This window comes from Telmatherina bonti (genome assembly GCF_933228915.1).
Source record: "Telmatherina bonti genome assembly, chromosome: 23".
In the NCBI taxonomy this organism is placed as follows: Eukaryota; Metazoa; Chordata; class Actinopteri; order Atheriniformes; family Telmatherinidae; genus Telmatherina; species Telmatherina bonti.
This window is the reverse complement of record NC_136632.1, coordinates 18,546,868-18,560,906: the sequence shown is the minus strand read 5'-3', so window position 1 is coordinate 18,560,906 and position 14,039 is coordinate 18,546,868. Positions and strand designations below refer to the sequence as shown.

At 38.0% G+C, this 14,039-nt stretch overlaps 2 protein-coding genes across 2 annotated transcripts in view; one reads left to right on the top strand and one right to left on the bottom strand.

The window, feature by feature from the left end:
- Positions 1-1,518: 1,518 nt before the first annotated feature.
- fgfr1op2 (FGFR1 oncogene partner 2) lies at positions 1,519-6,334 on the bottom strand. The gene is made up of 6 exons (XM_079263334.1): positions 6,197-6,334; positions 4,809-4,945; positions 4,099-4,216; positions 3,129-3,271; positions 2,818-2,931; positions 1,519-1,909 (listed from the first exon to the last, which is right to left on the bottom strand). The coding sequence occupies exons 1-6, from the start codon at positions 6,219-6,221 to the stop codon at positions 1,772-1,774; spliced, it is 675 nt and encodes a 224-aa protein (XP_079119460.1). The 5' UTR covers positions 6,222-6,334; the 3' UTR covers positions 1,519-1,771.
- Positions 6,335-6,565: 231 nt separating this feature from the next.
- Positions 6,566-14,039, top strand: part of med21 (mediator complex subunit 21) — an 8,218-nt gene continuing 744 nt past the window's right edge. The window contains exons 1-4 of the mRNA XM_079263450.1: positions 6,566-6,722; positions 7,064-7,178; positions 7,728-7,828; positions 13,500-14,039. The exon at positions 13,500-14,039 is cut by the window's right edge and continues 744 nt beyond it. Coding sequence (XP_079119576.1) covers positions 6,681-6,722; positions 7,064-7,178; positions 7,728-7,828; positions 13,500-13,679 — 438 coding nt within the window. The 5' untranslated portion in view covers positions 6,566-6,680 and the 3' untranslated portion in view covers positions 13,680-14,039. The remainder of the gene's footprint in view (positions 6,723-7,063; positions 7,179-7,727; positions 7,829-13,499) is intronic.

Sequence of the window (14,039 nt, the reverse complement as noted above, 5' to 3'; positions counted from 1 at the left end):
TTGCAGGACAGAAATATGAAGACATTTCCAGATAATTTGGAGTCCATCTACAACACAGGTGTCAAACTCCAGTCCCAGCAGGTCGGGATCCTGCAGGTTTTTCTTATCTCCATGCTCCAAAACACCTGAACAGGTTGACAAGAAGATGTTAGATTAATTTGATTTGAATCAGGTGTGTTTGAGCATGGAAACAACAAAAACATGGTGGATACTGGCCCTTGAGGACTGGAGTTTGACACCCCTGATCTACAGGGAACCAAAAAGTTCACCCCAAATTCCGACTGTGTAATGCTCACAAAAAAATGCAACCCCCCCCCCCCCCCCCCCCCCCCCCAACACACACACACACACACAAAAAAAACAACAACAACAAAAAAAAAAAAAAAACCAGTCTATACAGGCCTCAATTAGCATGTTAAATGTTACAGTTCATGCTAGTGTAAAGCCATGTTTTGTTTAGTGGCTAAAGTTAATCAAGTGTGAGCTCTGGAAATCACAAAACTATGGAAGACATATTCATCCTAAAAACTAGGCTGATACACAGCTCTAGTTTTTATCAGTTTTACAGGTTCAGGTTAAAATAAAATAAAAATAAAAGCAAAATATAAAACTAAATTTAACTCTCGTCACAATACACACTTTGTATCTGTCCTTGAATTACAAGAACACTTAACTTTGTTTACTTGGAGGAAAAAACTTCTCCTTTTACGAGAATATGATATCACAGTTGGCCAAGCTGCATCTGAGCAATGTTTTTTTTTTTTTAAAACAGGCCAAAGTGGAAGCGTTAGTCATACTGTGCAACACCAAATCTTTTAGAAACCAAACACAGCATATAGTGATGAACTTCACAAGCCAATTCATAATTTCGGTTTGTTTTGCAGCCACAACACCTTAACACCTTACACTGACTTTGACCACAAATTCTTGTGTATACCAAAGTATCTTAGGGTCAAATATGAGGCCATCTGTTCAACAGCAAAAGCTTCGCTGAAATTGGGATTGTGCAACAAGACAAGGATCCCAAACACAGCAGCAAATTTACAAGAGAAATACCAAAAAATGAAAATATTAGTGTTATAATAACATAAATGTGCTTTCTTTTTCATGATAGCACATATACATAAACATGGAGGCAATGTTTTGTACACCAGGTACAATCAATGAGCACATTTCCTAACTTTTTCTTGCTTTTGGTCCAATTAGTAATATTTACGAAACAAATGTACTTTTTTTCACTTGCAATAAACAACTTCGATGGCTGCATGAGCTGTTGACAAGTCTTAGATAATGTTTCTATTCCGGTTTGTAACCTGTTGTTGACAAGATATGCACCAACCACAACAGTAGTGAAAGTGAGAAGCTGTTTACCCTCAGAAAACAGAAGGAGAAATATGTAACATTTCAAAATGTAAAGAAATCAATCTGAACACGGCAAACATAACTTAATAAATCACAGATTTATTTTAAATCAAGTCCTATCACTCACTTTTTTTCTTTTTAAACCCACACAGGCACCACAGGTTCATGCACACTGGCAAAATAAAAAAGCATGACCAGAATAGAAACAAAAACACAAATATGTAATAAGGGGGAGCTGCTTGCATCAAAACAAGCACACAGGGATGTGGCTCCTGGGAAACATGCTGTCTAACACTTCGCCTGAAGAGTCTGTGGGTTGAAAGCTGAAGTTGGTTTGTGACAACAGACTGTACACTTTGTACACTGTAGTGGCAGCAGAAGAAGTGAAGGGGAAGAAGGGCAGGCTTGACTAAGTTTTCTGTAAGCTAACATCAGCGCTGGTTAGTAGCGGCGACAGCGACGTGCTCTCTGATTGGTCCTCTCCCTTCAGAATGAGGAATGCCTCGCGACTGATTCCCAGCAGCTCTCTGAGTCCACTGTTTTCCAGCTGAAATACAGAAACAAACACACATTCACACTCTACAAACAAAGCTGCTGATTACCAGCAAAAACATATTGTTTACAATTTGAGGAAAAGAGTAACAGTTTTTACTAAACAGACAATTGTTGTTGTTCTACTTGTGCTTTACTGCTGGTTCTTTTGTTAAGAACTGTTAAAGACAATTTTTTCTCTACACCCCTCTCCTTTCCCCATCCTACTTACAGGACATGCCAGCTTACAGAAGAACAGACTTTTCTACGTCCTACTGCTAATCTGCATTTCATTATAAATTATAATATGATTAATATAATATAATATAATATAATATATTATTATATAATATAATTATTTACATCAGATTAACAACATGCTTTTGTCACTTCCTGCTTTATATCACATAAATCTATGGAGGACAGAAATCATGTGTAATAATACATTTTAGATCATATTTGTAACTGTAATTATCAGAGATTAGTGTCAGTATAAAAAAGAAAGCTAGTTTTGGTTAGTGTGTATTCTTTTATTGTAGCGTTACTATCAATCAATGCACGCACAAATGCCAGGAAAAGCCTAAAGAATTTGCAGTACATCTAATAGGCTAAAAGTGCCATATTATATGCAGTATTCTCCTCCACTTTATCCTTGTTGAGATGTTCTTACATTAATATGCCCCATGTTACATTAAAACACTGGTTCTGAATGACAGAACCAGTACAGAGCACTGCTCAGTTCCAAACATTCAGTTCAAAGGAGATCATAGTAGTTTCAGGAAGGAACCTAAACATGTTGATGTAACAGCAAATAAAACTTCACTCTTTAGCTTTTTCACATGTGCAGTTTGTTACCTTCTGCTGTACAGTAGTTGGAAAAAAAGTGCTGCAGTTTGTGCAGCAGGGTTTCATGTTCATGTTTACCTCCAACTGTTTAATCCTCTCCTCATCTTCACATATCCGCCCTTCATCCACTTCGATTGCCTTTCGCATCACAGAGGCCATCTCGTTGATCTTGTCTATGTGTGCTTGCATTTCCTACAAAGACAGAAAACACATAAATGAAAGACAGAGTTTGGTGAATGTATGAATCATTTCTCATCTTTCTCTTGAATTTATCAATGTCTACTTAAGTATATCTTTAGAGATTTTAAGTAAAGTGACCAATGAGGATTATTCAGTTTAAATGTAAGAAAATCTGAGAAAAAAAGTCAGGGTCAGTGGATTTCACTGACAGTGGTGTGCTGTTCCTTCAGCTGGGTGACGATTGCTGGGTCGTCCCTCTTGCTGGCCATTAGAAGCCTAAAGACTTGTTCCCTGTATTTGGTCATGATGAGCTCTAACGCAGACTGGTGTTCCTCCAACGATGTTCGGAGCTCTGCAGGAAGAGAGAGCACACATTTCTTTCTTTGGCTATAATTGTGTTTCCCAGAGATGCACTACATGTAAGAAGAGCATCAGTCATCTTTATGATGCATTTCTATATGGACCAAAAACTTCTCTTTTATTAACTGAAATGATCTTCAGAGTATGTATATATTTAGTATTAAAAGGCGTTGTGGATGGTTCACAAGTGAGCTGCTGTAAATACACATACACGTACCTGGTGCTTAATGCTTTTTCCAAACAAGCCCAAAGCGACAACAAAAATCATAACAAAAATGACTATTTCTACTTAGACCTGTAAAGTTATCTGTAAATCCACTGTATGAACCCCCCAAAAAACCTTTTATTAATTTATCAGAAAAATGCTTTTTTCCTGTGTATTTTTTTTTTATTCTGTTTTTTCATTTTTACTGAAACAGGGAGAGCAGGAAAAAATCCAGGTAAACACACAGTAGCTCACAGCTGGCATCAAGTCAGGCCAACTGGGGGTCCTTTCATCTGGCACAGGACACATTCCCTTTCAGATTGCTGAACTATTGTGGATAAAAATGTCCTGGACCACCTCTGAACGTGGCCTGAGTGACTAAATCCAAATGTGTCCGTAATCTGACCTGAACGTGTTCACAACTGTAATAAGTACAGCAGACTTGTGCTCATATCATTTAAGATGCATATTAGTACCAGGTCTGAACAGCCCCTGAGATAGGAGTGAACATTACAAATTAGTGGCATAAACTACACGATTGTTTAATGTCTGCGTTCGAACTGAAGAAAGAATTAATTTAAACCAACGTTAACATTGAAAGGGTGACAGAATACCTTTGTTTTCCTGCTGGAGCTCTCGTATCTGACGATTTTCCTGCTGGATTCCCATGACCAGACTGGAACGAGGTCGATGCCGTGCAACTTCATTCAGTTTATCAATCTCCTCCTGGTACTGCAATCATGATACAATCACAGCAACTCTAGGTAAACAAATGGAAGGCTTCCTTGCACTGAAAGTCTTTAAATGGTTTCTTGTCTAGGACAGGATTTGTAGAAATTCCTATCTAAAAGAAGTTTATAATATTAAAAATCAACTACACCCGTCAACATCTGCAGATATTTTTGTGCAAGGATTTCCAAGCTGGATAGACAAAATATAAAACTTCACACAGGAATTACAGGTACCATAACCATAAGAACTACTGCACTTTGTTTTTAAGTATATAAAAGTGCAGATACATCAGGATAAATCTTTAGTAAAAGATTTCTTCTGACCTACATCAAAAGAAGAATTGTGAGAGTTATTATTCCAGTAACTCTATGCAATTACTTATGACTAATAACTGTTGTTAATTCTGTATGATGGACAAATATTTACCCCTTTTAGCTACTGATAAAGTGCGAATCAATTTTTGAAGTGCATAGATGTCACACACCTTTCTGGTAAAACACTGCCACCAAGTGGCAACAAACATCCTACTACATGTTGATGAAAAACATCTATAAAAGCAGTCCAGAAGCACTAAAATCATGTGACAGTCTACCTGTTTCATGGATTCGACCCGCTTGTTGAGAGATGTCGTCTGCTCGATTAACATCTCAGCGGCGTTGTCATGGTTACGAAGTCTCTCCACTAATGATTTGGCATCTGCCAGGACCTTCTCTAAACTGCAATTCATACCTGAGTGGATGCAGGTTATGGAACAAACAATGAGAAAATGTTCAGACAATATCATTTAAAAATGTGTGTGTTTCTACTTAAAGGCTGCATATCTCCCTGTTAGGTAAGAAACATGTCATTCAAGGCGTTGCATTTAGATGACAGAAATGAAGCAAAGCTTTAAAGACTGCTTTTTGCTCCTTGTTTGACAGAAACCTAACTTTTGCTGTTAAATGTAACAAGGCTTTTATCTGAGGTAATACATTGATATTGGTGAACAACATCTACAGTTGTGCTCATATTTATTCATAGCCTTTCATTAAAGTAGGAAAAAAAAAACAGCTGCCTGTAAAATAAGCTAAAATTGACTGAAGTAACAATAAATAAAAAATTTGATGAAAATTATTACATTATTTTCTAACTCTGGTTCAATAGAAATATATTTTTTAAAAAGCAACCAAATAAGATAATTTATTACATATTACATCAGTCATAAACTAATATTTTATTGAACAATCCTTTAATGTTTCTGCTACCGTCAGGTGTTTTCTGTTCCTCTCAGTCAGACTTCTGCACCTGTTGACAAGTATTTTGTCCCACTGTTCAACAGAAAAGTGCTCTAATTTGTCCAGGACCAATTTGTTTGTTTGTCTTATATTACTAAATTATGTGTTTGCAAATGTCTAGTTATTGTTCCTTTTGTAAGTCTCCGGTTATTTGAGTGACTATTGTAAATTTCAATATTTTCTTTAATGAAAGGGTATGAATACATATGAGCACAACTGTATGTCCTCAAGCAATTCTTCACACCGCTCTCAAACTTCTTTTAAAGGGAAAAATAATACAACCAGGGACGGAAAATGCTCGTGTAAAAAAAGAAGAAAAGAAAGAAAAAACAAAAGTTAAAACCTAGATTTTTCTTCATGCTAGTCATAACTTATGTATTTAGCCTGCCTCTAGCCCCACCTTTCTCCTACCCATGATACCTTGGATTGCAACTGTCAGCAAATTTGCTCAGGCTAACATTATTCAGTTGAGAGATAAAGTGTAAGAACGCATAATAAATTATGATAAAAATGTTCAAATCGAGTTAACTAATGTAACACTAAACATGTCTCTGCTAACTTATTAGCTTACTAATCACAGTAAAGCTGCAATGCAGATCCAATTATGGGCTTATACCACAGGCGAATTCATGTATATAATCGACAGTCATCAAAAACATTTCTGCTTATTTTAAATTAGATAATGACTGAAATAATACTGTCGTACCTGGAGAGTTCAAAGTGCAAGACATTGGAATTTAGCTAGCTTCTTACTTCCTGTTGATATCTGGCGGCTAACATTAGCTACAAGCTAATTTTAACTCTGGTGCAGGTCCATTCCTTTATGCCTCCCTATGAAATGTCAGAATACATTAAAACAATTATTTAAACAAAGTCCTCTTCAGTTTTGAAGTTAGCCGCGGTGACAACAACAGCTACTAATGCTAACTAAGCTTCCAAATCCCGTTGAGTTCTGCGAGACTTTGTTTGTAGTCTCGCGAGGATAACAGCGGAATTTCCTGCAACTTAAAAAAAAATCATGGCGGAAGTTTTTTTCTTTTTTTTTTTTTTTTTTTAAATAGCTTGTACGCTATCTTTCTTGAGCTGTAAGCTATAAAGATGATTGTTCACAATAAATTGGGAGGGTGGCGGTAGTGCGCAAAGCCAGTTCGCATCCGCCGTTAAAAGCCAAACGAAGAAGACGAAGAATCATGGCGGACCGGCTAACACAACTTCAAGATGCTGTTAATTCGGTATGTCAAAACTTAAACGTTGTAACAAATTGAACCAGAATGAAACGCAAAGTATTACGTTTTTTGTCATATAATATGTAACACGAAGGCTGACGTTTAAGTCTTAGTCAGGTCACGGTAAACATTGTCCATCACTGTATTGCTAACAAAGCTATTTGAGCTAATGTACAGGTACATGAATGTGAGTAAAAATTTACATTGGAGACAGAAACATTCATTAAAATAATTTCAATGGTCAGCATTATAATGCCAAAGTGGTGCTAAAATCATTGACATTATTTTATGTTCAATAACTTGATGTCTGATTGCATCATTAGTAGCCTCTTGTTTCGTTTTTCTAGCTTGCTGATCAGTTCTGTAATGCCATCGGTGTTCTGCAACAATGTGCGCCACCTGCATCTTTTAGTAACATCCAGACGACTATCAACAAGGATCAACCAGCAAATCCGACCGAAGGTATGTTTGTGTCTGTGTGTTTTTAAAAAAAAAAACTGAAGTAGTTTTTCTTTGCTCTAATGTTACCTCTTGCTATTACTGTCAAGGCTTAAACTGTATGTGGCATTTGTTTTATTTCAATACATTTAAACTAAATAATTAGAGAAGTACATTTACACATTCAACATTACACATTCACACATAATAGTATAACTTGGCAAGTTTTTCATACATAAAAACAGATTTATGAAGTCCATTCCCAGAATTTTTGCTTTTCACAAAGAATTGTCCCAATATTTTTCTTTTAAGTTACATGAAAAAGGAAGAATGCTGTGAAAATCTATACATTGATAGAAGACTTGCATATGAATAAAAACCCCTAGCCTTTTCTTTTTTTGTTTTTGTTATCTGCTGTTACTTATTCTTTGTTCTTATTTTCTGTTAATTTCTCACTACCCTTTGTACATCTCTCGCATCCCTTATGCGTCTGTATTTGAATTTGTATGTATGACATTTGGAATTGATATAAAAAAAAAAAAATTCACACATTATCTTTTAATCTTTGACTAGAATACGCCCAGCTGTTTGCAGCTCTCATAGCCAGGACAGCCAAAGATGTGGATGTACTTATTGACTCCTTGCCCAGTGAAGAGTCCACCGCAGCTTTGCAGGTCAGTACTTTCATTTTCTGAGCATGTATTACAGATTATATGTTTGAAGTATGTACCCAAACTCCTGTTCACCTTAAAGTTTTGTTAGCATTTATAGCTTTTAGGCAGCAGGGGGAGACAGCTGCCTGTGTATAATTTTTGGGGGTCAGTGTCAGAGTGCTGCTGTCTCTATTTCCTTCCCTGGAAATAGAAGTATATGTGAGATCAAACAAAAACGACCCTCTCAGACTATCTAATTGAAAAATAATGTAAGATATATGAGTGCTTGGTCAATATATTTATATGATGACTGTCAAGATAGCTAAATTAATGAAGTAAGCAAACTCCAGTTTGTTTGAGATTTATTTTTATTTGACATAGTCTTTATATTTTCATACAGGGTCACTCTTAAGCGAGTGTCCTCTTTTGATAAAAAAAAAATATACACAATTATTTTATTTACTAATACTTATATTAAGTTCAAGCTTACATTTTGCTTTACACCTTTTTGAAAAGCTAAGTCAGAATAAAGTTGTGCTAATTTTTAACATAACTTTTCTATTGATGATGGAAGTGTCTGTTCCTACTGTAAAGTCAACAGTAGGAACGCGCCGACGTTGTGGTAACGTATTGTGTCATTTCCTGTTTCCCTAGCGTGTGTCACTGCGGATTGCTACGAGCCGTTGGCTCCTTTAACTTCTTTCTAACTTCTATCTATTGTTAACCAACCACTCACTTTAGCGCACAATATCTTCCCAAACCACTGTTCTATATATTGCATTTATTTTTGGGATCTTTGGCTTTCTGTTTACTGACTTAAACAGCTCAAGCACTCGGTTTTAGCATGGCTGCTAGCTCTCTTCCCACACCCCGGTCCCCTGCCTTTTCTTGCTCGGTGTGTCTGATGTTTAGCTACTCCTCCGCCTCCTTTAGTGATAACGGTAGGTGTATTAAGTGTAGCAGCTTTGGAGGCGAGGCTCTGCGAGTTAGAAGCCCAGCTCCGCACTCAGTTAGGGAAGCAGTTAGTCAGCAAGCCCCCATTAGCCAGTGCGGAGCTACCAGCCAGGGCAGCTAGCCCGAGCCGTCCCTCAGCAGTTCCCGCGCAGCCGGGAGCCGAGGCGGGCTGGACGACGGTCAGGCGGAAGCGTAGCCCCAAACCAAAACCCACTGGCCACCACCGACCTGTTCACGTTTCTAACAGATTTTCCCCGCTCGGCGACACACCCGCTGAGGCAGAAACCCTGATTATAGGTAGTTCCATAGTCAGAAACGTGGCTCTAGAGACACCGGGGACCATAGTCAAATGCATTCCTGGGGCCAGAGCGGGCGACGTCGAATCGTATTTGAAACTGCTGGCTAAGGCTAAACGTAAATACCGTAAGATTGTAATTCACGTCGGCGGTAACGACACCCGGTTACGCCAATCGGAGGTCACTAAAATTAATGTTGCTTCGGTGTGTAACTTTGCCAAGAGCATGTCGGACTCCGTAGTTTTCTCTGGTCCCTTGCCAAATTTAATCAGCGATGACATGTTTAGCCGCATGTCATCCTTCAACCGCTGGTTGTCTAGGTGGTGTCCCGATAACAACGTGGGTTTTATAGATAATTGGAGCGCTTTTTGGGGAAAGCCTGGTCTTATTAGGAGAGATGGCATCCATCCCACGTTGGATGGAGCCGCTCTCTTATCTAGCAATATGGACTCTTTTATTAGTCAGCTAAATTGACAACTCAGGGTTGGGACCAGGAGGCAGAATTGTAGTCCTACACACTTTTCTGCAGTTTACCACCTGCCGCCGCCCACCCAAAACCCCATTCCGACCTTATACAACTTCCCAGCAGTAAGAATTAAACAACACAAAAACACTTCTGGGGTTAATCGTGAAAACCTCATAAAAATAAAAACAATGGATCTAATAAAATCTGAAAATAAGACAATAAAGTGTGGCCTACTGAATATTAGATCCCTCCCAAATAAGTCTTTATTAGTCAATGACTTGATAGGTGATCACCACATTGATTTATTCTGTCTTACGGAAACCTGGTTACAGCAAGAGGATTATGTTAGTATTAATGAAGCTACGCCAGCTAACTATTTAAACTTTCACATTCCTAGAACTACAGGCAGAGGAGGAGGTGTTGCAGCTATTTTTAAGTCAGAATTTTTAATTAATCCTAAGCACAAAACTAACTATAAATCCTTTGAATTCCTGACATTAAATTTATCTCATCCAAAATGGAATTCAGAGAAACCGCTCCTTTTAGCATTAGTGTATCGCCCACCTGGACCTTACTCAGAGTTTCTGACCGAATTCTCTGATCTCTTGTCTGAGTTAGTGCTGACTACTGATAAGGTCATTGTACTAGGTGATTTTAATATTCATGTTGACGATGAAAATGGTAGTTTAAACATTTCCTTTAGCTCTATTCTAAACTCAATTGGGTTTTCACAAAATGTCCATGGAGCCACTCACTCTCATGGTCACACTCTTGATCTTGTTCTAACATATGGTATTGAGACTGATAAGCTCAAAGTATTTCCTCAAAACCCTGTCTTGTCCGATCACTTCTTATTAACCTTTGAATTCACTTTATTTGATTACTCACTGACCAAAAATAAATTCTACTATAGTAGATGTTTATCAGACAATAATATTACAAAATTTAAACAATCAATTGAATCAATTTTTTCACATCTACCATGTGTTAGCATGACCGAGAGTCCCCCTTTAAGCCTTACTCCTGCTCAGATTGATCAACATGCTGATACTATAACAGCTTCAATGCGTACAACCTTGGATAATGTTGCTCCCCTAAAGAAGAAGAAATTAGGTAAGATTATGAAGGCTCCCTGGTTTAATTCCCAGCTTCGAGCTCTAAAACAGGCATCAAGGCGTTTGGAAAACAGATGGCGTTCATCAGGACTAGAGGAGTCTCACTTAACCTGGAAAGAAAGTTTAAGCGTATACAAAAAAGCCTTACGTATGGCAAGAACAGCTTATTATTCATCATTGATAGAGGAAAACAAAAACAACCCTCGGTTTCTTTTCAGCACTGTAGCTAGGCCTACTAGGAGCCGGAGCGCTGTGGAGCCATGTATTCCTTTCTCACTTAGCTGTGATGATTTCATGTATTTTTTCAGGAATAAAATTGACACTATTAGAGATCAAATTCACAATATTCTTCCTTCTACCTATAATGTTGAGCCTGTTGTGGTCTCCGAAGCATCCTTAGAACCAGGATCTGACTTGTGTCTAAATAGTTTCTGTCCTGTCCAACCCTCTGAATTAACTAAAATAATAGCTTCATCTAAACCATCCACCTGTATCTTAGACCCTCTCCCAACGAGCCTCTTTAAGGACATTTTCCCTTTAATTAATACATCACTACTAAATCTTATCAATATGTCTTTAGTGACAGGATATGTACCACAATCATTTAAAACTGCTGTAATCAAGCCTTTACTTAAAAAGCAATCTCTGGATCCAGAGGTGATAGCAAATTATAGACCTATATCTAACCTCCCGTTTATGTCCAAAATTCTGGAGAAAATAGTTTCAGCTCAGCTACATGCCCACCTGAGCAGAAATAATTTATGCGAGGAGTTTCAGTCAGGATTTAGAGCTCATCATAGTACTGAGACAGCATTGGTGAAAGTTACTAATGACCTTCTTATGGCCTCAGACAAAGGACTTGCGTCCGTACTTATCTTGCTTGATCTTAGTGCTGCATTTGATACAGTCGATCATAACATTCTGTTACAAAGACTAGAACAGGTGATTGGAATTACAGGTAAAGCGTTAAGCTGGTTTAAATCATATTTATCTGATAGACTTCAGTTTGTTCATGTAAATGACAAGTCCTCCTCCCAAACTACAGTAAGTCATGGAGTTCCTCAAGGTTCTGTACTTGGACCAATACTCTTCACGCTATATATGCTCCCTTTAGGCAAAATTATTAGACAGCATGGAATAAACTTTCATTGTTATGCAGATGATACTCAACTATACTTATCCTTTAAACCAGATGAAACAAATCAGTCCAATAGGCTACAAAATTGTCTCATAGACATAAAGACTTGGATGTCTAGAAATTTTCTCCTCTTAAACTCAGATAAGACTGAAGTAATTCTCGTTGGATCTGAAAAACTCAGAGCTAAATTTTCCGGTTTTGTAATGAACCTGGATGGCATTACTTTAGCTTCCAGTGCTACAGTGAGAAACCTTGGAGTAATATTTGACCCTGACCTGTCCTTTGGCCCACATATTAAGCAGGTTACTAAAACAGCCTTCTTTCATTTACGTAATATAGCCAAAATTAGGGACATTCTGTCTCGGAGTGATGCAGAAAAACTGGTTCACGCTTTTGTTACTTCGAGACTAGATTACTGTAACTCTCTATTACTGGGCTGTCCTAAATATGCCCTGAAAAGCCTTCAGCTGATCCAGAATTCTGCAGCCAGAGTCCTGACCAGAACCAGCATGAGAGATCATATTTCTCCAGTTTTAGCCTCTCTTCATTGGCTGCCTGTTGAATCTAGAATAGAATTTAAAATCCTTCTCCTTACATATAAAGCCCTCCACAACCAGGCACCACTATATATCAAAGACCTCATTGTTCCTTATATACCAAGCAGAGTACTTCGTTCCCAGACTGCAGGCTTACTTGTGGTTCCTAGAGTCTCAAAGAGCCGAGCAGGAGGCAGAGCCTTTGGTTATCAGGCCCCTCTCTTATGGAATAAGCTCCCAGTTAGTGTTAGGGAAGCAGACAACCTCCCCACCTTTAAGACTAGGCTGAAGACTTATCTTTTTGATAAGTCCTATAGCTAGGGATGGTTAGCATCCCTTAGTTATGCTGCTATAGGTTTAGACTGCTGAGGGACATTTCCTGATACACTGAGCTTCTTTCTTTTTCTCTTTATCTCTTTCTTTTACCCCCCCCATAACAGTGTTGCATCATTAACATGTATGTCTCCTGTCTCAGCAGGTCTCCCTGGCCTGGAGTAGCAGTTCCTGTTGTCTGTTGTCTTTCTGTCCTCTTCCCCCCACACAGCAGAGGCAGATGGCTGCCTGTCCTGAGCCGGGTTCTGCCGGAGGTTTCCTTCCTGTTAAAAGGGAGTTTTTTCCTTCCCACTGTTGCCAGTGTGCTTGCTCAGGATGGGAGATTGAGTTGGACTCAACTCAATCTGTTGGTTTCCTTATATAGGCTGTTATGAATTGGCCTTCATTATGTTTTCCCCTCTGTCTGTAAAGCGTCTTGAGATGGCATTGCCGTGATTTGACGCTATATAAATAAAGTTGAATTGAATTGAATTGAACATACGTGTGAAAATTTTAATTTGTCCCTTCTGAAAATGGAGAACATTTAAAAAGAAAAAAAAAAAGACCGCAGATGCGTTTTTCCGTATGGTTACTTCAGGATTTGGCAGGCTCACTAGACATTTGGGCTTCCTCTGGATTACCTGAACTTTCCAAGAAGCACAAATCCAATAAAATTCTACAGTGCATAAACTTGGCTTTCAAAGATTGAATATAAATAATACAAGTAATAAGTTATTCCAGCAGGTTCAATTGCAAAATGAATTTAAAGGAAGACTGTATTATTTTATAAGGTAATTAATACTGTTTTTAAAAAAAAAAAAAAAGCAACAGTAAAAACTCAGAATAAAAATGAGTGTCTTCGATTGTCTTGTCAGGCGGCAAGTCTGCGGCAACTGGAGGAGGAAAACCATGATGCAGCAGCTCGTCTGGAGGAGGTAGTTTACCGCGGCGATATGCTGCTGGAAAAGATCCAGAATGCTCTGGCCGACATCGCTCAGTCTCAACTACGGACTCGCAATGGTGCTCCCAGTCAACCATCACCATCTGAGTCCTGATCCACAAGAGCTTTGGACACTTTTCACTCATATTTTGAGTCTTTCTTCTTCATCAAAGGTCTCATATCTGTTATACACTGTTTGACTGAGCAAAAAACACTATAAATGATGTAAAGACAAGGAAAATGGAAAGATTTAACATGACTGGATTTGTACCTAATATTTTTCTTGATGCCAAGTTCCGGAAATTAATTCCTCATGTTTATAAAGGGTCTGTTTTTCGTGGTTTATGTGTATTATGTTGTATTATCTATTTTTTAAATCTTTTTATTTGAAAGTATTGTTTCCTGTTTTGTTCATTCTGATTTAAAAAGTGACATTGCTCAGCACTCTATGAATCTCCATGACTATTTTTTGTGA

Excerpts from the sequence above, each read along its gene's own strand:
- fgfr1op2 (XM_079263334.1), bottom strand. The coding sequence starts at position 6,221 with ATGTCTTGCACTTTGAACTCTCCAG. Across the intron at positions 4,946-6,196 it reads TTGCACTTTGAACTCTCCAG|GTATGAATTGCAGTTTAGAG; the intron begins GTACGACAGTAT and ends GCATCCACTCAG. Across the intron at positions 3,272-4,098 it reads GCTCCAGCAGGAAAACAAAG|AGCTCCGAACATCGTTGGAG; the intron begins GTATTCTGTCAC and ends CTCTTCCTGCAG.